Raw genomic sequence first — 24,720 nt, forward strand, 5'->3', positions numbered from 1 at the left:
GAGTCTGCAGCACAACAACAGTGCAATCTAGAAACTAGTCATCTATTTTATCAGTCTAATCATCACTAACTCCAGTTTTTTTTTCATATTCAACAAAACTAATGATTGAACAAGTGACTGTGGGATTGTGCAATGTTGCAGTAAATGGCTAAACTGTTCAAAATATCCTGTAAACATGAATCATATCTCTGCTTAATTCATCGATGCTCCAATGATGATTACGGTCTGTGATTTGAGTGGCGTCGTAATGGTCCTCAGTCTGCGCTACTCCGGGGCTCATCATATTGATTGTGTGCAAAGCCCCTGATACGCAGACATGGACATCAGATTAAGAGGCTAACCTGATATGTCAGTGGAACGGTTTATGGAGCTTTTGAGTGAAATAGATTAGGGTTTTGGTCGCATTGTTCCGGAATCCGTTATAATACGTGCCCGCTATTTATCTAAAACACAACATCCGTGTTGATTCTGTGACACATAGTGACAACTCAATCATGATTTGTAACGTTTAAATCATAATCAACTGAATAATGGACAATAGCAAAATCCATCCATTTTCTATACCCCGCTGAATCCGTCGGTTGGGTCACGGGGGGGGGGCTGGAGCCTATCCCGGCAGTCATCGGGCGAAAGGCGGGGTACACCCTGGACAGGCCGCCTGTCCATCACAGGGCCACACAGAGACAAACAACCACACATGCTCACACTCACTCCTAAGGACAATTTTAGAGACACCAATTAACCTAACATGCATGTTTTTGGACAGTGGGAGGAAGCCAGAGTACCCGGAGAGAACCCACGCATACACAGGGAGAACATGCAAACTCCACACATAGCCCCAATAGCAAAATCACTATATGTAATTATTTACAGCATTGTATAAATCATGACAGCAGTTTTAGAATCTGGGACCTTTAAATGGCGTTTCCACACAAGTTTGTGTCATTTAGATATGATGAAATGTGTTCAGTGGTTATTTCAGGCAGATTAAGCAATCAAAATTGAAAGAGGTGATATTTGTTTGACTATTATGATATTTGAACACACATATATTCTCATAAAAAGTTTGTCCATTATCTATAAACATCAAATGACTTGAAACAACGAAAACACCTTATCTAAAACCAGTTGTAACATAGCTTTGATCTAGCTTTGATCTCCTTTTATCTCCTTTTAACCCTTTTATTTCCATTTTCTATTAGTTTTTACTAGCTTAAGATGATTGAAAGTTTTACTGGATATTTGCGAGTCAAGATGAAATTACGCGTTGTTGTTCGCCAGAATCAAACTCTGCGGTTACAAATAGGCTTTTGCTTGCAAATTGCTCAGAAGCTTTAACTTCACAGGGTTATCTTGTTAAAACTGCATTGCTGAAAGTGAACTGATAAAGAAATTGAAAACCCCACTGCTTTGGCAAGCAGTGAACAAAGACTAAAAAAAGCCCCATGCTGGTCATGGGACAATATAAACGTAATTAGGCACAGAGGAGGAGAAACAAAGGGTAAATGATGTCATTCATGTGACACAGAGATTTTAAGTCATGTTAAATAGACTGAGGCTTCTTATCCCTTTACTTCAAGACACTTTGGTGGACTGACAGCTTGCTAAGTTGATTGTCGGGATACCTGTTTGGTTTCATTATGCCGGTTCAATTGTGCACTGGTGTTTTAAGACGCAGCTTACGGGCACCCACTATTTTCATCATACGTGGCCACATAATGGCGAGGAATTTCTTGGTGAACCACAAACCGTGAAAAGGAGCAAGAGAGTTGGAAGGCAAGCTCCCGATCAGCAAAGAGAAACCGCTTTGCAAAGGGGAGCTCGAGCCACATTTCATCTTTTGTGTGCTAGATTGATGACCTATGAGATGGATGATGTTCTGTAGTGTTGTGTGGCATTGTCTTATCCCAGCCTGCACAAAGAGGCACAACACTTATCATCTCAGGCTTATGTATAGAGCAGGGGGCAGGGGTTGTCAGAGTGCTGAAGAGGGTCCAGGAGGGTGGGGGGTGGTGGAGCTCCCTCTGATAAAGCGTGATGGAGATGGGTTAATGACACTGGAGGCAGATGGAAGAGCCATCTCTGTGAGGACGCTGCCTGAGCCTCCGTCCTGAAGCTGGAGAAGGACTGTTATATGTGTGTTTACACCCAGGTGCACTTAGCATTACAGCATGTAACATGGTGTTTTAAAGCGACTTAAAACAGGTTGTTTGATAGTTTTTTTGTTGGACTTTTAGCTGCATTGTGTTTTGATAGCAGGTGGCCTTTTGGTTTGTTGAGCTTGGTTTAGGATTAGGCTTTAGGACAGTGTTTGGGGGGGAATAGGGCTGTGAAGACAAAGGGATTAGTGCAAAGGGTTGCATCTCTGACTGTGAGTTTGTGTGTGTTCTGGAGAGAGAGAAGGGGGGCGCCATCTGAAGCTGATGGATTGATGCACCAAAATGAAAAGATTTGCTTTAATGAGGCAAAGGAAATGAACTTTTAAATGAAAAACAAGGGTAATGTTATGAAAACATTAGGTAGAAATTAAAAAAGAAAAAAAATGTGATTAAAGGAATTTGGGCTGCAAATGTTTTTTTTTACTCATCTCAGATAGCATGAAAAATTTCACACAGATTATTGAGTTTGGACAAGTAATTTTTTCTGCTTGTTACTGAGAAACAACCAACAGTTCCTCCAGTTCCCACGTCCCATCCTAATGCTCAGCAGTAAAGAAAAAAAAAATCCAGCCAAAATCATCTCAATGCCTTGAACCATGTGCCACCATTAGGAACACACAAAGAAAGATCTGACAAATGGCCATTTTAATGTCCCTCTTTGACATTAATGAATTTATACGTTATCTGGCCCTAATGGAGGCTGCTGCGTAGGGGCTGGCGCGAGGCCATAACAAATGAAAAGCTCTGATTAGTGTAGAATGAGCTGAGAAAAAAAGTGCCATTCATCTTGGTTAGCATCCTCCTGTGCTCTTTTATGGGTCGCTGTTACAAGGACGGTGAAGCCGGGGGTGCTTGTCCCATTAGCGGGGCCCGCTGAGTGGTCAGCGGCGCGGCGTTGACGGAGCGTCTGCCCGCTCTGCGGTTCAAGACTGTGAATGCCTCAGTGCGGCGTGACTCCTGCATAACCTTCTGAGGTACCGGGAGCTTCACCCCTACATGACCCCGCACTCTGAACAGGGGTGTGTGTGTGTGTGTGTGTGTGTGTGTGTGTGGGGTGGGGTGGGGGGGGGGGGGTACTCAGACCAGAATGTAGGCCTACTCAGACCAGAACTCGCACTAACAATTAGGTAAACTAGTGGTTTCCTTCTATTTTGCCTATTGTTAGCTTTGATGTTAGCTGTAATGTTTCAATTGCAAGTCGCTTTGGATAAATGCATAAACATAAACATAGGTAAACACAGGGGACCCCCCCCCCCTCCCAGGAGAAAGACGACAGGAGATGAAAAACAGTGTTTTGCATTAGAAATGTTCATTTCAGTTTGAATTGGTGTAAAGCCAGGCCATATCAGATGCTTTTTTTTTTTATAAATTAAACAGATTATTAGCGGACAATTTGGGAATTGGAAATGTGGTGGGGTGCTGCAAAGGTAGCACCATCCCGATCTGAACAGACTGTGAGATTAAATGGGGCATAAATGACGATTCTTGCATCAAAATTGTAAGTTCAAAATGATTGCCACGTACATCACTGATGTGATCCTCACGTTTTCTCATTTGATGGGAACAGACGGTCATTGAAGGGAGTTGTTATGAAAAAATAAAGAGACTTGGCAAAGGCAAGCGTGTTTCTCCGTGTCACGAAAGTAACATTTTACTGTGAAAATATTGCAACACAGTGTCACTGCAGGAGAGATGTTTCGTCATGATCGCGCTGGAGCTTGATATCGACCACTGTTGTCATTGGGAGAAGCCCTGTTTTACCGCCCCCTCCCTCGCTGGGCCCCCGTGTTGAGCCGCCTTGCAGAGTTCAGTCTGGCTGGGAGAGGAATGCGCTGGGATGCGGAGCGGCACCGACTGTAGGAAATCGACGCAACAACTCGCACACTATGGACAGTAATGATCCGTATTTACACCTTAGTAAGTACGCTTTATCGATTCCTTAGCAACGCAGACCAACTGTTGGGCTTTTCGCGAAGCTGCTGCGTTTTGTTTTGACTTGGAAGTGGGGGGGGGGGAGTTGTTTCATGGCGTCTTCTCTACAGTCTGGGCTGTGCGCTAAAGTGCTGGCGGACTTAAACCACCAACTCCTGCCCGCGAATCCGGCTGTTATGTTTATCCACCAACTAATAATTTTTCAAGTGTTCGAACTGAAACGAGAGCTGTGGCCATTGCGTAAGTCAGGTGATCGCGGTTGTGCCGGTCCGGCAAGGTCAGAGGTTGGCACTTTAATTGCGCTTATGTAATTTATGGTGCTTGTCGCGCGTCTATGGCTAAACTGTTTGAGACAGAAACACAATTTATTGGTCTGGGATGGCCGTTGGATCCGAAGAGCACTGCATGTAACAGCGCGGAGGAATGGCGGATGACTGCTGATAAACAAACTTAAAGGCTCTTTGAGGTAGAGAGGAGTGCTTGACGCGCCCTGATCAGCGCTGTGACTTTACTTATGTGTAACATGATGTGATTTTTGCTCTGTAAAGCAGCCGCCAAGTCAGGCTTGTCGACTTTGCTCTTGAACAAGCCGGGGGCTTTCTCTGTTATCCTTTTTAGTGACCGCTTACAATGCGCAGAGACAGGGAAGCCCAGGAGTTTGCAACATGTGGAGCACCCAACTACATACTTTAAATGCCTGGCTGTGTTTTGTAAAGCAAATATCAAATCAAAACGGCACATGGAGTGAGTCTTAGGCTTTTTCAGCCTCACTGAGTCATACACTATATGCATGCATCACTTATCATGTGCTTTTTTTTTGCTCCCTGGATGACACACTGATTGTTAAACCACTGCAGTAAAAACTGCCTCTAAGCCAGTCCTCAGTGGGACAAATTAAAGATGATTGTGGGCTATTACTGGGGAAACAAATAAAGCCACGCTTTGAAGACAAAACGTGCTGCCCCATTGTGTTATCAAAGATATCTCGGAACTGTTTAGAGAGGCTGAAAATTGTTTCCATAATGAGTGGAGCTCCTAGGAGAGTACCAGAAACATCTGGATGGGAATGCATGTTAAGGGAGGCTTGCGGTATTCAAAAGTAACAGAGCAGACACACCAGGGCCAAACTGTCTTTCTTATCTGTCTGATTAGGCAGTAATGGCATCCCAGGATGTATGCAGATATGTTCAACTGTTCAGCTAATCTATAATAACGTATCGATATGTATATTTACTCATTGTAGATATACAAATAAAGTTCTTGTGAAATCATAGGAATTAATTTAATCTTCAAGTTTTGGCTGCTCTTTTCCTCAAAGAAAGATTAATTGGTTTTGAATGGAGACTTTCACCATCCCAAAGGGGTTCGACAGCAATGCTGCTGCAGCTCACTGAGGCTGCCACAAAAACTCACGGTCTGGGTTCAAGACTGGAATGTTTGTACTGATTTTGTATGAAAATAGTCCACAAATGTCAAAATATGAAGAAATCTCATAGTTTTTGAAAGTGGTGGTTGTAAACCAGCAGCGGTTGAATGCTGACCTTATAACCGATTTACTTTATTTCACTGAGCTCAGTGAAAGCCACAACCGCTGAAGGATCATTCCAAGCCTTGTTTTGGCTTTCCATTGGCTCACAGCTATGATTTGTGATGTGTTTTAGCATCAGCAGCCCACACACTGAAGCATGTATGAAAATGTGGCCATAAATTGTACTCATTTCTCCACTCTGAAATGGTCAGCCTTTTGTAATCTGTCGTAAGCGTGAAGCCGAGGCGTGTGGAGTCAAGAAACAAGCTGGGGATTATGTACGGATTGTTTCGTGATCCTCCTCAGCTTTTCCCAGACATGTTGTGTTTCAGCAGGTTTCATGCAGGCCTGCCCGGGGCTTAAGAGTAGAATCAGCATTTTTTTTTCTTCCCCTCAGCACTTCAGCATTTTTTATTTCCCATCAGTGGAAGTGATTCTAGATGAGCTGATGAATACCCACTTGCTACTTTTGACAGTGATAACTTTTTTTTTAGCTCTCAGACCAGGAAAGTCATGTTAGAAAGAAGAACAGGATTGGAGAGTGAAGGCGGCATAAGAAAGGGGAAGTGGAAGTGGAGGGGGGATGGGAGGTGGTCTGAACTCTCATCACTTGCCAGGGGTCACTGATTCACCTCTCAGTGCACACACAGGCAGAGACAGAAAGAGACGCACACCCGTGCGTATTCTACAAAGCTACAAATATGCAGGCTTCCAATATGCCTATTTCTTTGTACAACTGTGATAGGACCATGTGACCATGTGTCAAGAATGCGGGTAGTACTATTAGAATGTGAAGTCCCTGCAGCATTAAAACCTGCTCCCCAAAGCCGATCCCTGCACAGATCATTTCCCGCCTGCTCCCGCAGAATTAAATAAACCACAAAGGTAGAGAGGGTGTGGCTCCCGGCAGGTATTTGCTCAAGGATTCTCTAGCTTCAGACCTGCAATGCCTCAGTGCCGACAAATTACATTAGCACACAATTCAAACAATGGGTCTGTTTTGTTGTGCTTTTGATTGGGTGTGTGTATCTGTAAGCCAGTGTAAAACAGCTGGTCTTGATTGTGTGTGAGTAGGTGCTGATTGTGAGAAAAGAACGAGGGAATAGAAGGGGCGTAAGGAGGCCAGTCTCTGGGCTAATTGCCAGTAATTAGTCATTAGTGAAGAAGGTCAAAGCCTTGATTTAATTCCAGCTTTAATCAAGCAGAGAATCTTGAAAAGCCCACAGGCTGCAGCAGTACTTGGTCATGAGACACATTAAGCTATTTCTTTGCTAATTGTGCAAAAACAACATGCATGTCCACGCACGGTTACACATGTTTTCCATGCACTGAACATTTGCTTGCTTTAAGTATCACACAGCCCTCTGATCTCATCTGTTTTAAGCTTTTAATTCACTGACCAGTTCCGTTACAGTTCAATTAATAGCCCCATTTTACATGTAATGTTGAGTAGCAGCTGCAGCTACATGCACCCTGCTGCAGACCCACCTGAAAAACTATCTCCAGAGGGAACAGCACTAGTTACCAAATAAATATACCAGTGTAGAGTTTCATTGTGTCCTAATATAGCTAGAAAATGCTGGACTTACTGTAATGCTGCACGATCCTGGAAAAAAGCAACATCTGACACTGTGATATTTAGATTTACATTGCTAGATATAGAAATATAAAGAACTTGTGTTTGGAAAGACTTGGTCATCGAAATGATTGTAGAAATGTTTCTGAAGAGTGCCTAAGCAGAAACAATAGAAATTAAATAAATAAAAAGCAGGAAAGTGATGTTTTACTTTCAAGAAGGAGCAAGTATGAACCTTGCTTTCTTGTATAGAGTACTACGTAATAAACGTGTTGCTTAAAACTGTGTTTTGTATCTGCAACCATAATTTTGGGAACCGGTTCTCTGTAGTGTGTGACTGTAAGTGTAGCGTCTTCGTCTTGCATTGTTCTGCTTGCAGAAAGGCTGTGAATATTTACACTCAGGGAACCTCGCAAACCTATCTATAGACGCACGCAGACCAGCTCACATGAGTCTGGCATGCTCACAGCATGTATTCTTTTGTAATGAGAGTATCACTAAAGAAATGGGCTGCTTGCAAGGCAGAGAAGGCGTGATCTCCGGCTTCTGACGAATCAGTGTTTGTTAGAGAGTGACAGCAAACAATAAGGCGGTAGCATGGTTGCCGCGTCTGTCACGGTGGTGTCGCACCGTGACGTTAAAATGACGTTTCAGGCATGGCGCTTCCCTTGAAAAGACGGTGCAGCGCGTTGTCGTGCACCAGTCGATTTTTGTAACTTGGCGGCGCCGAGCACAACGAACCGGATGGACCGATGTGAGACCAGGCTCAGTCAGGAGGTGCGTTTGTACAGGCAGCTGTACGACACTTCTGTAAAACAGCACAGGGAGCACGTAAACTCCTAAAACTGGTGCACAGAGATGTGCAGAACTTTGGGGAAAGAGGGAGAGTTCTGTAAGAATGTGGAAGAAGCTACGGGACAGATACGTGAAGGCAAAGAAGAGGGCAGAGACTCTGTTGATGCCGGGGGCTTCAGACCTTCACCTCTTTTAACTGAATTAAAAAATTAAAATGATCCGAAAACTGCAGCAGTATCATTAATTACAGTATTCTTGCTCTTGACAGCGGCATTGTTTTCTTCTCCACTTTCCTGGTTGTAGAGTAGAGGTAACCTTCACGTAGCAGCGCCACCTCTGTGACGGAGAAAATTGCAACTACTGGCGCGCAACGACTTGCGCCACTATATAGGGTCCTATGGCGGGCACGAACTCGTGACGTCATCAACACCGCTCGCGCGAGCAGACGCGGCAACCATGCTAGAGCCTATACTCTTGGCTGTTTCATCACTGTCAGTCAGCCTTTATCACCCTCTCGGAATCAACTCATCTGGCCCTGAAAAATGGAATCCACGACTCCATAAACATGTGTCTAACGTAGCAGTGTGACAAACCTGTTCATTTATGCTACCAACATGGACTGGCTGGAGTTCATGCTTCCCGGACACCAGTTAGGTGGTAGGCTTACTTTCGCTTCATTACTTTTGTATACAAATTTTCTAGTTTTACCTTTCCTAAAAAATTCTATCTGTACTTTTAATGCTAAACTGGTTTCTACCCACTAAAGACTGGAAAAAAATGTGGCCCTCTGTGCCTCTGACTGAGGAAATTATATTTTATATTTTATTATATTATATACATTATATTTTATACTGCCAGAGCTTTTGAAAACATTTGCTTAAAGGTAAGGTTAAGGCGGGTGAGTCATCCGTTTTTGAGGTGGGCTGTGAAATACTGCACAGGCCGGAGAAACTATCGAAAAAGCCAACTGCAGAATAGGAAACCAAGAGATTCCCCATAACCACCAAAAATAATTGTGCACGAGAGAAAGGGCTGCATTTTTTTCGTGAAAGCACGTGCATCTGTATTCACAGTTGCAACAGGGGAAAAATCCCCTCAGCAGATCTCGAGAACCACAGGGCACAACAATCCAGCGAACACGCAGCAATTGAAAGAAGAGTCGAAGAGGCAGAGTGAGTTTTAAAAATAATCGTGGTTTATAAAACCCAGATATGACAGGATCACCAAAGTGTATACAGAAATACAAATACCATCAGAAAAACCATCAGGGAACATTGTTATGCTCGACATGTACAAACTACTCTGTAAAAGGGACTCATGGGAGAGGATGGTTCAGACTGTAAGACATTTTCCTTTCTCTGAAAATCACATTTAATCAAGAATTTTATCAAAGCAGTTTATTTTCTTTCCCAGAGAAAAGTTAACGGTTAAATGCATGAATTAAAAATAAATAAATAAATAAAAATCACAGGTTATAGGTCCATAGGTTGTTTTTGGAAGCTGCTATTGTGGCCCGGGTTTGTGTGGTTCAAGTATACGCAACCTTTAGTGGCCATGTCAGTAAGTGCATGTTCAATCGCTGGTGGATGCACCACCCAAGCACCCCTGAAAACAGAGCAATCTACTAAGATGTAAATATTGTGATACAAAGCATTTTTCGCTGAATCGTAATATTTTTTTCTAATCCTAAGGGGGGGGGAGCTGGAGTTTGTCTGTACAGGGAACATCCTGTACAGGTCACAATTTCTTCACGGGGCCAAGACGGAAACAAACAGTGCACGCTCACACTCACACGGTCAATTAAGGATCCCCAATTAATCAGGCACTGGGAAAACATAAACTCCACGCACTGAGGCAGAGTGATAGATGATAGCGTAAACCAACACACTACCATGTCACCACTAAAATCATCTAGTTTTGATTCCCATACCTCACCAAATTGTTTAATTTCTAAACTTAACAAAAAAAGTTGTTGGAAATAAAGACAAATTCTACAGACTAAACAAGATTTCGGAAACATGTTTCGAAAAACACGTTTCAGAAATGCTGACGTGGGTTAGGGTTTGATATCTCAGCATGGACTATTACCCTACCTTTAATCTAAATGACCATGTGTATGCTGTCATTTAGATTGAAGGACGTGTTGGATCCGTCTTTTTGACTGAGACCATGCTGCCACAGTTTTGAATCTCTGCATCATCAGCCAGTGATTTTTTTTCATTCCGTTTTGTCTCCTTTGCTCTCGGTTTAAATAGCAACACTGACTAAGTGGGTGGCATGTCAAAACTGTCTCAGTCTCTGGCATCGGCCTTTTCAGCGTGGAATTAGTTTTTTTTTTTCCATCGATGTCTAATGTGCCAAATACACAAGTGCACATTACTGTTTGAGATATTTCTATTATCTGCTTTTAAACATCCTTCTTCCACGAAGGACCAAGCATGCAGCAAAATATGTTTAGTGACTGTTTTATACCCTTCATGCTGGGCACGGAGAGAAGGAAGTAAGGAGAAACTTTTCTCCTGGGATGGCAATATGCTGATTAGATTATTAGAAACTCAGATTAAACATGTAAGGTGCACCCTAAATTTAGGAGTGCCAATTATCTTCCTACCATATGTTCACAATCCACGATACATGTATGATCGCAAAAGAGGGCTCTCGGGGTTAATTTGATGTGTTTTATGTGGGCCCTGACACACTATCACTACACAGCATGCTTTTAAGAAGGACGGCATTATTTTAATTTCTCGCCATGGGATTTGTTTAATCAAAAGGAGAAGCAAGTGTTTCTTCTCGTTCCCTGGCTTCCCTTCCTCATTTGTTGGGCTGTCGAGTCTCTTGCCAAGCTACTGTCACTTGGGGGATACGGTTACCACTGGCTCTCCTTCAAGGACTATTCGGACAGTTGATCCAGTGTCATGCAGGTGCCTTGCACAAGAAAACTCTGTTGAGTCATGTCAGTAAAATAGATGCAGACATGCCAGGGAAGGCTTGTCAAGTAGGGCAGCATTTCAGGGCATAGGATGAACATTTGATAGGTCGGCTGAGTGAATTAAAAGGAGCAGCTGCAGACTGAGAGCAGTGTCCATTTCACATTCATTTGCTTTGGTCATTTGGATTAGTAAATGGCAAATAATTTGTGCTGATTCTTTCTTTATTTCCTTAAAACATAGCTGATCTTCTTGGTTTAAAAAAAATATATATATATCATAACATGGCATTACTCTTCCTCTGAGCCTGTTCTGATACTGCACGTCCTTAAACAAGGACCGTACTGCACACTGCTGCTCCTGTGGTTTATTTAGGTTCCCTCAGGATTTGTCAGGTATTGTTCGTCGTTGCCTTTAGGGTATATTTTTGGCCTCTGTTTGCATCTGGGTTTTCACTTTGCTATGTTTTCTTGGCTATCCATACAGCATCTACAAAAAGACAATTCCTGGCATCCTGGAGAAGCTTAGCGCTCGTTAAACACACAAAACATGCGAATACGGCACACGAGCAACCCAACATGTCATTACCAATGCCATTCAGCATGCACGCTGTAGCGTTTATTTCTTTGTATGAGGGGGGATTACGGATGCTTGGGGGAAGATAAAAGAGATTTCTTTAGTCCGTCCCACCCAGCTTTGCAAATACTTTCTCGTCTCACATCCCATTAATACCGTCTGCCCCAAAAAAAAAAGAAAAAAGTGGAAAAAAATGTCATTGACATATGTAAACCACTGGGGGCCACATCAGTATTTACATTATCCATTTATCCATTGTCGTCAGTCTTCATCCGTTGTACGAGGAAGGAATCAGGAGCTTCTGGTTGTTCTGCACTTTTTTTAAGTGTCCCCCCCCCACCACCACCATAACCCACCCCACGCCCTGTATGCCCGACACTCTGGTTGTGCCGCTACAACAGGTGTCTCTGTGCAGATACAGAAGGATACACAGAGAGAGAGAGAGAGAGACACGAGCTGAGTGGGCGGTGGAAGAGCTGATTTGTGCAGCAGTCGGACAGCAAACTGTTCTTGTGGGATTGATCTCCGAGGAAGGATAATCTAGGTAATCCTATAACCAGTGGACTCCGCCTCTTTTGCTCTTCATTGACACCCCCCCCCCCCCTCACCCCCCCTCCCTCTCTACACCGACCCTTCCATGCCCGTCCTCTCCTGAAAAGTGGTTCATTGAGTATCCACTGAGTCAACACTTGAGTTTGACTTCTAGTCCCCAGTGAATGGCGTTCTGCCAGCACCACACTTGAAACTGAAGGCATGTGGTTCCCCGTGACATCACCTGCAACTGGAGGCAGCCCTGCGAGGGAGATAAGTTTTGGTCACTGTGAGTAGCTTGGTTTTGTCTTATCTCTATGTGTGTGCCTCTTGTTTGGAATGGAGCTGGCCGACTGCAACAGTGTTGTTCTGAGATTTTCCACAGAAGTGAGGCTTGAGCATGAAAGCCTTGTGCTGCACAGATGCATGGCTGTAATGCCTCTGATCCCTGTTCATTCTTTGATCAAGTTACATTCATCATATTTATCCATGGGCCGTCTTTGAATCTGCATTGTTCCATATGGAAGTTTGATCATCCCTGTGATACATTTCTAAATGTCAAGGCTTTATGCTGCAAGGGGCTGCAACTCTAAGTCCAGATAGTCATCATTCCTACATGTAACGGCTCAGTAATGGCTTTTAAAATCATTGCATCATTTTAACCGGCTGTGACAGGTACAAGGCTTTGCTGTTTCGCGTTAGAACTGAGAGCTTGTGACTCACTTGAAGTCTCAGATGTGTTCAGCAGGGACGCCACTCAACCTAAAAGGATGCTTCCAGCTCTCTCTGCCTCGTCCTTCACTATCTGTTTGACACTCAACACTTGTCCCTTCTTATTAGCCCTCTCCATCCCGCTTTCCCTCTCTGTTTGTCTCTGCTGTCTGTCACCCTGCATCCTTACGTCCACTGATGAGCTACTGTCTTTTCCTCCTTTCTGAGGAGGAGTGGGAAGTGTTAATGTGAGCTCACTTGAATGAATGCTTCAGCCAGCCTATTAAGGGGCTTCGCTGTGCGTGAATGTGTGGCATTATTTCTGTGTTAAGAGTAGATAATAGAGCAGTGTTGTATTCTCTAGTGTCCTTGAGAGTAATGTGTGTAGCTCTCCTGTTTACAAGTGGAGTTTGTCCTCTCTGAAAGCCACAAGGATGTTCAGCCAGGGTTGAAAAAAGAATTGAAAACAGTGGAAGTAGCTCTTGTATCGCTCCAAGAGCGCCATTCACGGCAAACAGTGTTGAGGTAGATGATGGGAGGGCAGCTTGTTCGGTCCAGTAAGAGCACAGCTGGACATTTGACACAGCTATTTAATCCATAGTATTCTGAGCTCCAGCAATATGGATGAGAGGAAATCTACCTGTGAGTTAATATTGAGTAATCTGAAAAATGACGGTATGTTTGCAGTTGCAAATGATCAATTTTCTTTCTTTGTCCCTGTTGAAATTCACTCCATTAAAAAACAAAAATGTGCCAGCAAATTACAAATTGAAATAAAAAAGACAAAGGTAAGGCAAGTAAGTTGCTCATTCATATGTGATGCGTCAGCAGTGGAGATGAGGACACAGTTGCCGTTAAATGCCGATGAATCCTCTGCATTTCAGCCACGCTCATCTGAGGATGAACGTGATGAAACTTTGAATCACGGGTCGCAGTTTTATGACCTTTGTGACAATCTCAAACAGGGGAAAGGTGACTGCCATGCTTATGTAAAGTTTACTTTATCTATCAAACAATGTGGTGATAATGACATACAGTACAATGCCAGCTGCATGGCATGTGCAATGCTAGAGTGGAGGGGGGTGGGTTCTAAGCAAAAAGTACACTGATAAAACATTTATTGGTCATCGTGCTCACATCAGCAGCATATGCTTGTCATTGGTTCAGTGTGTCGACAATATGTCACAGAAATTATGATGAAGATGATGATTTTCTTTTGATTTTGTCAGTTGTCATTCGAGGGGGTATTTGTTCCTATATTACTGTATAGCTGTAGGTGTAGCAGAAACCGGATGGGTTGAAAGAAGTTAAATATAATTTTTTTTGGCGATTATTTCTCACTACTTGAGCGAGGATTCAAATTTCCTGTGACAGCTGCACGTTTACGACCGGTCGACTCTACAGTCTTCACTTTTTGAATCCCGCTGGATTTCGAAACCACCTCTCTAACCCAAGGGTGAAAAACAAAGAAGGGAACTGCGTAACATTTAACTAAACACATTTTGACTAAGTTTATCCTTCTTTTCTTCCGAATACAGTTTTTACTCATGTCTTTTACCTTGAGTACCACTGTGAGAATTCCTTTGCAGTATTAACACGACTCTTCACCGCTCTTAAACAGACAGTAGTGTAAAAGTCTTGGTGTAAAAGTTTAAAGCCTTCTATTTTTATAATGTCAAATTATTTACTCATGGGATATTTTTAACATTCTCTGAAAAGTATTAAATCTATTGATGAGATCATGATTTGACAGCAGCGGATTTATCATTAGGCAACATGTGCATCATATCTCTCCTTTAAACCACAGCAGTGTCTTCTTGGTTATTGGGGGCAGCTTAAAAAAATGAAAAACCGCTCAGAAAAAATGGAGTTTTCTGTCTGTCTTTTGTCTGTTTTAAAGCGATGCGTCCTTGTACCAGCAGATGTTTTTTCCCTCCGTTTCAGAGATAAGCTCCTCCCTTATTTCTTTTCACCAAGGACAAGATTCAAGTTGGGTGTTTAAAAAGTCACCCTGACTGCACATTGGCTTCACCTCTGCCCATCACTTATTTTAGAAGTATTAACACTAGTTTGGAAATGTTTATTGAACAACACAAGGACTTGCAGCCAACTCCAACTCTTCACCGTGCAGTGAAGTTGCCTTTTCTGTTGACTCAACCCGCTGCTCGTGGTGTTGTCATATTTAAGTTGGCACGAGTTTTGTTTTTTTATTAATTATTTATAGCAAATTATTTTCTAGACTTTGGTCTGTTGCTAATTCAGTTAGTTTTGTTAATATGATATCAATGTTCTTCACAAGATAGAATCCTTAAAATGCTTGCAAACAGCATTGAAATACAATGTTATATTCTTTTTTTTCAGTTTAGCGGCAAATGTCAGCTGGCATTCAACAGATTTTCTCCTGACTTTATACGGCAGACCAAGCGCTGAATGTAGTGGTGGAAGTAAATCATTTATGTGCTGATGATGATGTGCAACATCAGTACTGCAAATCGCATGTACAAGCAATTTGCTGCCATGTAAATTTTAAATGTGCAAAGATTATGTCAGATAACCCTTTTAAAGTCTCCTGCACTCTACTTTATGCAGATGGTTTTTACTGATGCACTTAGAATCTTGGCCAATCTCCTTAGAGGGACAAAAGCAAGACATATGTTTGTAAATAATAATATTCCCATGTCACGCTGAGTTGAAAAACAATTCCTCTTGTTTTGTTTTGTTTTTTAAAAATTCCTGTATTTTGCTTGAAGTTGTCTTTCTTATGATGATATAAACCTATTTGTCTGAATGAAACACATCTAGAAATGCATATTTCTACTTTCTGTCCTTCTGTCTGTTCAAGGTTGGTAGCAATGGTGATCACTATGTCTGATTCAAGCATTCATTTTAAAGCACAAGCTCAGAAAGCTAGATCGGCTTTTTTTTCCCCCATCCGCATTGTACGGCTATATTCAGCCTCGCTCTAATAACTTATTTGTCCAGTAGGGGGGTTTCCATTGTATTCACTATCTTGTACTTGGTCCTTTTTTTTTTTTTTTTTAGCAACATCTTGGTCAAGGTTCCAGATGAGCAAAGCTGATACTAACAAGTGACTCGAAAACATTGCAAGACACTGATTAGTCAGAGAGAATCAGATCAAAAATGTCTCTGCAGAAGTGCTTAACTCTGGCCAACACTGTTATCTCTTGTTCTCTGAAAAGGAAGCTGCTCTCAAATCGGTGCACATGGACTTCAAATCTGTGGATTTGCTAAGATTTGCGATCCACAGCACTCTGATTTATGAACCAAGAGTAAGGCTTTACACGTGGTGCGTATTCTTTTTTCTCTCAGCTGACCTAAAGTGAGCTTCATAGCACACAGTTGTTAATGCTTACTCAGAAAAGAAGCTGTTGCTATGCTTACACCTGGTCACAACACTCCGCAGTGCAGTTGTCAAACACACACACACACACACACACACACACACACACACACACACACACACAAACACACACACACACTCAAATTATTTGTGTGTTGTGTCTCTGTAATGGCAGTTTATTTTTGCGATGCTTTCATATCCAGATCATTCTGGTACCGTCGCCCTAGAAAATGAAGTCAAGAAAAGTATCTGGTTCCACAGACGGGTGGAGTGAAATTGAGCCATATCATGCCCTTTAATAACACCGTTTGTCTTGTTACTGCCTCAGACATTGTCTGTTTATTGCTTCTCATTTCCACTTTGGTCCTAATTCTGATGAAAAATGTTTTTAATTTCTCAAATTTTACAGTAGCCCAGAACTAAGGGCCAGGAAATTAAGCTGGTTGTAAAGCCTGGCTGTTTTTCCATGGTCTGAGTCCAGCAGTCAGGTTGCCCTGGTCACACTCAGTGGGTCACTGCATGGGATGAGGTTTTTATCAGTATAACCCCCCCCTCCTCACCTTAACATGGAAAGACTACTTCCAGGAACCAAGATGAGTTGCCTCATCAGGCAGAGCCAAAAGGGTGGATGCCTCGATTTGCTTTGGGGCCTTTCTGTCCAGCTGTGTGTTTGCTTTCCAGGACTGCTTGGTCAGCCTGTTCTGTGTTAGCTCTTGTTGTTTAAGCTCCAAATTTTTTTATCACTTGCAAAACACATTTTATCTTGTCCCTGTCTCAGTCCTGGCCTCCCCATCGATCGTATCTGCCGCTGTGAAAAAGTCTCCCTCGGGAAGGTTTGCATTTGTAGATTTAATGATGCGGGTGTCCTACATGTGGAAAAATACGATATGCGCTTTATATGAACAGATGAAACTGTTTATTTCTCTTGTTTGAATCTCAGCTGTAGACAAGTGGGGTGGGGGCAGGGGTTCATTCCTCTTTTTTTCAGGGGAACATGTGTGTGAGTTCGCCAAAGGGCGAATTTTAGGGTCAGGGGAGTTCACAAGCTAGACTCCTTGTGTTTTCACAGCCGTATCCATTTATGGAGAAACCTTTTTTTTTTTAATGTTTTCAACAGGAGACTTATGATACACAACTTTATTTTCTGTTCAATCGGTAGTGTGAGCAACATTCCGTTTGGCTGCTAAACTCAGACAAAGGATTCCAACAATGGAACAGGTGTCCCCATAACTGCTTTGAACAGTTTGCTGTTTATGTAACAATATAGAAAATCCTCATTTTGATCTCCTAAATCACAGCTGCAAAGAAAAAAAAACGATGACTCCTCTCAATTATGATCTCGATGAGTTTAAGTTTTCAACCAGTCAGAGATTATAAGTGCATGGTGGTGGGGATCACGTGAGCGTGGGGAGGGGAAGCGGGACAGTGCCCTCCTCCATCCAGCCATCCACGGTCCCTTCCTTTCTTTTTGCATCTGTTCAGCTCTCCGTCCCCTCATCTCTGGCCTCCCACCTTCTTGACAGCTGGCCTGCTGAGCTGTAGATACTTAGCCGGGGGTTAAGAGGATTTGGTGACACAATTGATCAAACATCAACCTCATTTAGCAAAAAAAGAGAAAAAAATCATGTTTAAAGGGTGGTGATTTTGTGCTAATGTACACTGAGGAATTGTATGCTTTTTTTCTCGTTTCATGCGGGGTTGTCTGTGTGCATGCAGGCAGTGTACGTGAGCGCTCAGAGCCAGCACTATGGAACTGGACTGGCAGTGAGGAGATTTCTTAATTACATGTCTGCTGCATCTAATGAGCTCCGCAGGCTGTCCGTCTGATTACTTTAGGAAGCGCTCTGTTCTTTGTCATTTGGTTGCAACGCTGTCAGCTGCAGACATGAACAATAGAGCATGCGCCCATTTTGCAAAAGCACACCGAGTCGACTCTGAATGCAGATACCCTCATAAGTTTGTCTAATACCTGCAGGACGGGTATCAAACAAACTTGCGCATGCCAACGGTTATTGGTCGTCATAGGGGCTGATCTCAAATGCATTGAGGCTTGTTCAAGAGTAGATTTGCTGCTCCCCACCCCTGTCACTCCACACTCCCTGCTCACTCCCACAAATATACACTCCCAGAGAGAGATATTATTGATGCCTTGAGAACTGTGGTGGTTATTATTGTGCAGGCGCTGTTTACTGCCTTGATTTTACACGCCCAAGTCGGACTCCCAGAGGAATGGCGTGACAATTTCGCATGTTCCGGTCCTCACTCCTGTCGCTGTCGGAATTATTACGTCGTCATATCGAGGGGCAGTCCACTGTCATGCGATCACCTGTCAGTGTGCTCAAAAAAGTTGCGTGCACACTTTATTATTTAGCTGACGAGGGCAGATTGCGCAAAACAGCAAATGCATTTGGGTTGTCAAGACAGGTGAAAACGCAGATGTTCGGTTATGTGTGGAAGGTGTTTTTTTCGAAAACGAGGTAATGTGGATACAAATTATTTTATAAACGGAGGGGGGGAAATATTCTGTTTTAAAAATACCCGGCTACGTGTGTACATAGCCTTAGTCTGTAGCTGGCAATAATTTTCAATATGATCTACTGATCTGTTAAGTTGGTTAGTCTATAAATGACCAGGAATTAAGGAGAAATGGCAAGCAGCTTCCCAAAGATAAAGACTTTAAGTGGTACGTATTGTTTACGCCTGAGGCCAAATCCCATTAATCCAAAGCAGAAAAGGCAGCACATTGTGAAAAATGAAGTGAAGCCGGTTTGATTTAAACAATTGTTCAAATAATTGTTTTTTTTTTAATATAGTTTCATATTGCTATAGACATTTCATGTTAGGACTGAGTAATAAATCAAATCAATCAAACTAGCAGTTATTATTATTATGTACTGCTGCACTACATTCAACATAAATCCAACTATCTAACAATACAATAAGGAATGTGTAAAACGACAAGCACGTCAAAGGCCAGTCAACCACAAAATACTCCTGTAAATGAAAAAAAAAGCCTGCATTTGTTATTTGCTTTATGATGTCACTGGCTGGTCCCCTGGTGCTGTCATTTCTGGGAACGATCAGCGCAACAAGGCTGCTGCGGGTAGAAAACTTTGTTGAACTTGGTTCAGGAGTTTGGCAACAGGCGACCTTTGACTGGCGACGCCAGCGGTCAAAGGTGCCCTTCACTGCTCTGTCTGTTTGTTTGCTCCCGGATAGATGCTTCAATTCCTGAAGCAGTGCATTGGTTTAAACAAAGACAGACGGAAAACATCGTGTGACTTGCGCTTGTTTCTCATGGTAATGTTTATATTAGTGATTGGCAATTGAGGACTTTTCCCTTCTTGCTAACATTCCTCTATCGTGAAATATGTGGCAGGCTTGAGTAATTGTTATTTTGTGTTAACTGGCATCAGATTATCATTTCATCGGGGCCTGTAAACAATGACAGTGTCGCAGCTATGGGCTGTTTTTGATTACCAGTCAAAATCTTTTTAAATGATACATTTTTAAAGTCTGAAATAAGCGCAATGCTTTCAGAGTGCATATTAAAGTGTGCTCTTACCACTTCCATATATTCCCAGTCCTCTTTTGGAGGTGATTTACATTTCATGATGATGGAAGAGCCTTTTGGGGCAGGTCAGTCGAGGAAATGCTTCTTTGAGGTGCACTGGACCAATTTTTGCTTCCTCGCCCCTTCTTTAACGTGTACATACTCAGACACACACACACACACACACACACACACACACACACACACGCACACACACACACACACACACACACACACACACACACACACACACACACACACACACACACACACACAGACACATTCCCTTCAAAAAGCATGCTCACCTCTCTGGTTATTTCCTTACAGGCATCTCATCAGGTGACCATCCATATGTTTCTGTTCCACCCTGTGCATGGCTGCCTTGAGGACTGCCAGTATTTGTCTTTGATGTTGCTTCCAACATTCAGGTTGTGTTTTAGGCAGGTACTTACTTTAGTCGTACAGGAAATTTAAACATTCCTCTTGCAAAGAGGACTGCAACATGTTTGATGTGTGTGCATTAATTATTCTAAACAGGGCTTTTAGCGCTGGTTGGGAGAGTCCGATTGTCTTGATGCGAAGATTATTATTAAGTCAGAAATTGTTGACAAATTCCTTTGTAGTATTTAGTTTGAAGTAGGACGTAGATATCATGAGGTTGAGAGCAGGATTGTGCTGCCAAGGAGAGGCTGTTTATTTGCAGCTTAAAAGCATGCAGGCAGCCAGTGAAAGTGTCAGTCAGTAGTCCATAGTCTTGCAACCAAAGAGAAGTTTTAAAAGTTAAATGTGATACAAAGTCTCAGTGCAATCAAATAAACCCAGACACAGAGGAGGGGTTGTGCGAAAACACGATGTTGTCTTGCACAAGAACAATTCGACAGGTGGTCCAGGGAAGCCGGGGATTGAACCACCTACCTTCTGATTGACAAACAATTGCTCTTCCTCACGACTTACCATCCCTGCCAGATTTCGTAAGAGGTTTTGAGTTCGGCCAACCTAAACGGTTACACAACAGCCATGGGAGAAAAATAACAGGCTCGTCGCTTCGTGTCTGTAGCTAACCACAGAAAGAGTTAGCATCTGGATTTTTTTTTCACATTTTTAAAAGGATATTTTATGTTGATGCAGACTTGTTTGTGGAAGGACATGTTGAGTAATATTGGCTGGAGATTACATTTGGGACATGTCTATTCAATATGTTGAGTAGCTATGTACTCGTCTTTGGGCTGCTAATGCTCATTAGTGCTGAGAGGTTAGTGCTTAGTTACATTTAGATGTGGACAAAAATGGTAATAGTATAGTAGCAAAGTATAGCAAAATGTGTGACATATTTTGTTAATCCTTCCTGTAAGGCTGTTAACCAGCTGAGTAAATCACCATCCTTAGATCTCGTTGTCCAAAGTTTAAAATGCAAAAAAATTATGTAGGTTTAATTTACATTTTCCCTATTTTATTACCAATTAATTATTCTTTATTAGGTCTATGTGCATTATTAAACTATTATCAGGTTTATAAATTAGCCCAATGAAAAAAATAATGAAATCATTAATTGCAGGTGATTTTATTACAATAAATATGAACTGAAATATTGCGATAGCCCCAATTCATCTCTGGCAACCTGACTTGACGACTATTACACCAACCTGTCATGTCCTTTTTGATACCCTCAACATTTCAACATGTAGGTCTCGATGTCTACATAAGCATGCTGCCAACCTCTTGGTGTGACGATAGCCCCATCAGCCAACTCAGCACTAGTATAAATCTTTAGGAAACTCAAAGGAAGTTTGCTTTGCATTTAAAGAAAGGGATCAGTGCCAGAATCAGAGAGTACATGGTGTACAGAGGTCATTTCTTACACAAACTTGTTCACTGGACAAGCATGCACTCCAAAAACTTTGGGAACACTCCGACTTTTGTTCAGTTCAAATCTTGGTAGCACCTTAAATTCAGTTTGGGCCTGTGTACAGTTGTACAGTTTGAAATGTTGAATAATTTTAGGCTGTATTTTAATTAAGTCCAGTCAGCTCTATGGGACAGAGAGGGAGGCCCCGATACATTTTTTGCCTGCGAGGGATCACACAAAGTGGGCTTGGAGAGTGGGAGGGCAAAAAGGGGGTGGGGGCTAAAGTCTCATTGCTAAACAGGAAGTTGCACAAGATCTGTTCCTTGGCATACAGAGCTGGACTGAATGTCCAGCTGTGTTTTCAAGTGTCATGCAGAAAGTGCTCTATACAGACTGGCAGACAGTATGACATTCCTCACTGTTTGCCTATCATTAGAAAACTGAACACAACTGTTATGACTAGATGTTTCCTTTTCAAAGAATTTCCTTTAAAGACAGTTTATGCCTGTGATAGCAAGTGATGTAGAAATAGCGTTGGCTGCAGTGCTGTCAGAGGTTAAGTATCAGAGCAACATGTTCAAACTATTGTACAATTTTTAGCAAGATCGTCTGTATGATTCTCAGAAAGCCTGAACACTGAAGTCACCTTGACACTTGGCATTTTAAACTGTCCAAACACTGTTTGTGAACATTTCTCAGAAATGCACAAAGAAGAAACACATCTTTGTAAGTGGTTCCTGTGTCAACTGCTGCCTCTGGGTGAGAGAAGATCATTATTTAATGATTTAACTATTTAATGGTAGCATGTAGCACTTTCCACAGATGAAATAAAAATAAGTATCTTATTTTAGGTCATAATGAAAAAGTGAGAAAAAGCACCCAAAGCAATTAGCATATAATAACTATTTTAAATGAAAAAAAGTAATTGCCAACAATACAAGAAAATTAGAAACAGTTATGGGCCACTGACCCCCCATTACACTCACAGCATGCTCTGATCTATAAGAATGATCGACTCCTAGTCAAATTTCACAATGATGGTGCAGATATTGGTGAAGTAGCTGGAAGGACAGTTTGGCCTTTAGGATTATGGTTAATGTTAAGGGGGTTAGGGTTAGAGTTGTCTTAACAGAAGATCCATCCATCTATTTTCTATACCCTATTATTCCAATTCAGGGGCGCGGGGGGGGGGCTGGAGCCTATCCCAGCTGTCATTGGGCAAGAGGCAGGGTACACCCTGGACAGGCCGCCAGTACATCACAGGGCCACACAGAGACAAACGAGACAAACATTAACAAAAGATAATGATCAAAATGATCACCAAACAGATCGAATCTGGAAACCATAAAGTAAACTACCCTGGAGCTATACAATGGAAAAAAAAAAAACACGTTTTCTTGATAGTGCTTACAATTACAGAGATAGTTTGCCAAAGAGCCTGCTATACCTTTGTCTATGTTTCAGATAATATGCAATGATAACAAACATCAAGAGCAAGGTGATACCTAAGTTATGGTATTAACACACAATATAGACTGAATCGGGTCAGCTGTGTTATTTTGGCGACTGTAAGCGAGGAGCTAGAGTGGTTGTCCTTCAGTCAAAAGGCTGTTCCTTAGATCATCAACTTCCTCAATCAAGATGTCAAAATATGCTTGAACTATATACCGAACTCCACATTGACCCCTATGTGTGTTCCTAAAGTGTAAGTCACTTTGGATAAAGGCATATGCTAAATGACTGTGAATGTTTCTGGTGTGATTTGGGTCTTGTTCCTCACTGAAAGAGAACAGTCACTGCATATCTATACAAAGTTTTTCAAGCGATCCCCTTTTTTTCCTCCATTCAGAATGAAGTTTTTTTAAGGGGCTGTGAATTCTACGCCTAATTTGTTCCACCTGATTTGGCCGAACTTGTTAGACGGCATTCTCCACAACTGTAATCAAAACACCAAATGATGAAATATCTATGGGAAAAAACGGTGTTCCATCCTGGCACTGAAATGGGTTGGCGACCTGTCCATGTTGTACCCTTCGTCAAGGACAATGACAGCTGGGATAGGCCCCAGAACCAGTCAGCTCAGACAATGTTTTCAGATGCGTTATTTGTTTGACCAACATGCTTAAATCCAAAGGTATTGAGCTAACTTTTATTTAGAAAAAAGAAAATTAGCAAAACCTCACATTTAAGAAGTTGGACCCTGACAATTATTGTCAACTATGCATAATAAAAGTTGCTTAGATATATGTAGCCGACGGAGAAAAACTACTGCCATAAAGTCACGCTCTTATTAAACTTGTTAGGTCAATGAAACCTTTGTGAATTTTTTTTGATTAAATGTTCCTCTACAGCAGCAATTCAGATTTGATGGCAAGTTATTCTTTGAATATATGTTTGTATGTTCAAGGGAGACAAAGAATTTCATTATTCCTTCTCGAAAAAGGCAAGAATCTTCCGTACAAAAACAAGATAATGAATTCGTTGTGGTGCATCTCTCAGAGCCTGTAGAAGTCATGTGACGTGGTCTGTAGCAGCAGAAAGAAAAAGCAAAGATGGTTGCAGATTATGATAAATCTAAACGTAGAACATCTTTCCACCTACACACACACACACACACACACACACACACACACACACACATAGAATGGAGGAATCTGACATTTAACTTAGACCTGTGGCACTGTGCCCAGTTTCACACTGCGTATGTGTGTAATTGTGATTTTGCGGGGGTGCAGCGGAAGCTTCTACAGGCTGATCCAAATGTTTATATGCCTACGGTAACCTATGTCACTGTTCATCAGTAACATTTTGCTCAAGAGGACACAGTTTTATTAATTTCTTAGAGTCAACAACATCAGCCCGGAGAGGCAATATCAGAGCAATGTGATAGCCTGTGGGACTTGTACGTGTGCAGCACATATCGGTTGTAGTATGTACATCCTGTTCTTGCGGGGCGGTGTTTGCTAAAATTTATGTTGTTCATAGCTACAACACATGCATGAAATTACACACCATGCCCTGTTACCCAGCTGACAGACGGTTTTTCTAAGTAGGTCATCTATGTAAATGCCAGCCTGTCAGTTTGCATCAATAGATGCAAAGCAAAGTCAGCACCCTGTGACCAAAATCAGATGGGCTTCATACTGTGTAGCCGTCGCTACCCGACACTGAGAGCAAAAAAAAAATTCTGCATTATTTGTCAACGTTGTATTCTCAGGTGGG

At 42.1% G+C, this 24,720-nt stretch overlaps 1 protein-coding gene across 3 annotated transcripts in view; it reads left to right on the forward strand.

The window, feature by feature from the left end:
* Positions 1-3,863: 3,863 nt before the first annotated feature.
* rxrgb (retinoid X receptor, gamma b) overlaps positions 3,864-24,720 on the forward strand; it is a 31,164-nt gene continuing 10,307 nt past the window's right edge. Inside the window, exon 1 of one of the 3 annotated variants that reach the window (XM_075485247.1) lies at positions 3,864-4,076. In XM_075485247.1, the coding sequence (XP_075341362.1) occupies positions 4,046-4,076 (31 nt within the window). In that variant the 5' untranslated portion in view covers positions 3,864-4,045. Of the gene's footprint in view, positions 4,077-7,640; positions 12,317-24,720 lie in introns of those variants that run through there. The other 2 variants (XM_075485246.1, XM_075485248.1) reach the window with 2 other exon arrangements.

This window comes from Odontesthes bonariensis, chromosome 15 (genome assembly GCF_027942865.1).
Source record: "Odontesthes bonariensis isolate fOdoBon6 chromosome 15, fOdoBon6.hap1, whole genome shotgun sequence".
Classification (NCBI taxonomy): Eukaryota; Metazoa; Chordata; class Actinopteri; order Atheriniformes; family Atherinopsidae; genus Odontesthes; species Odontesthes bonariensis.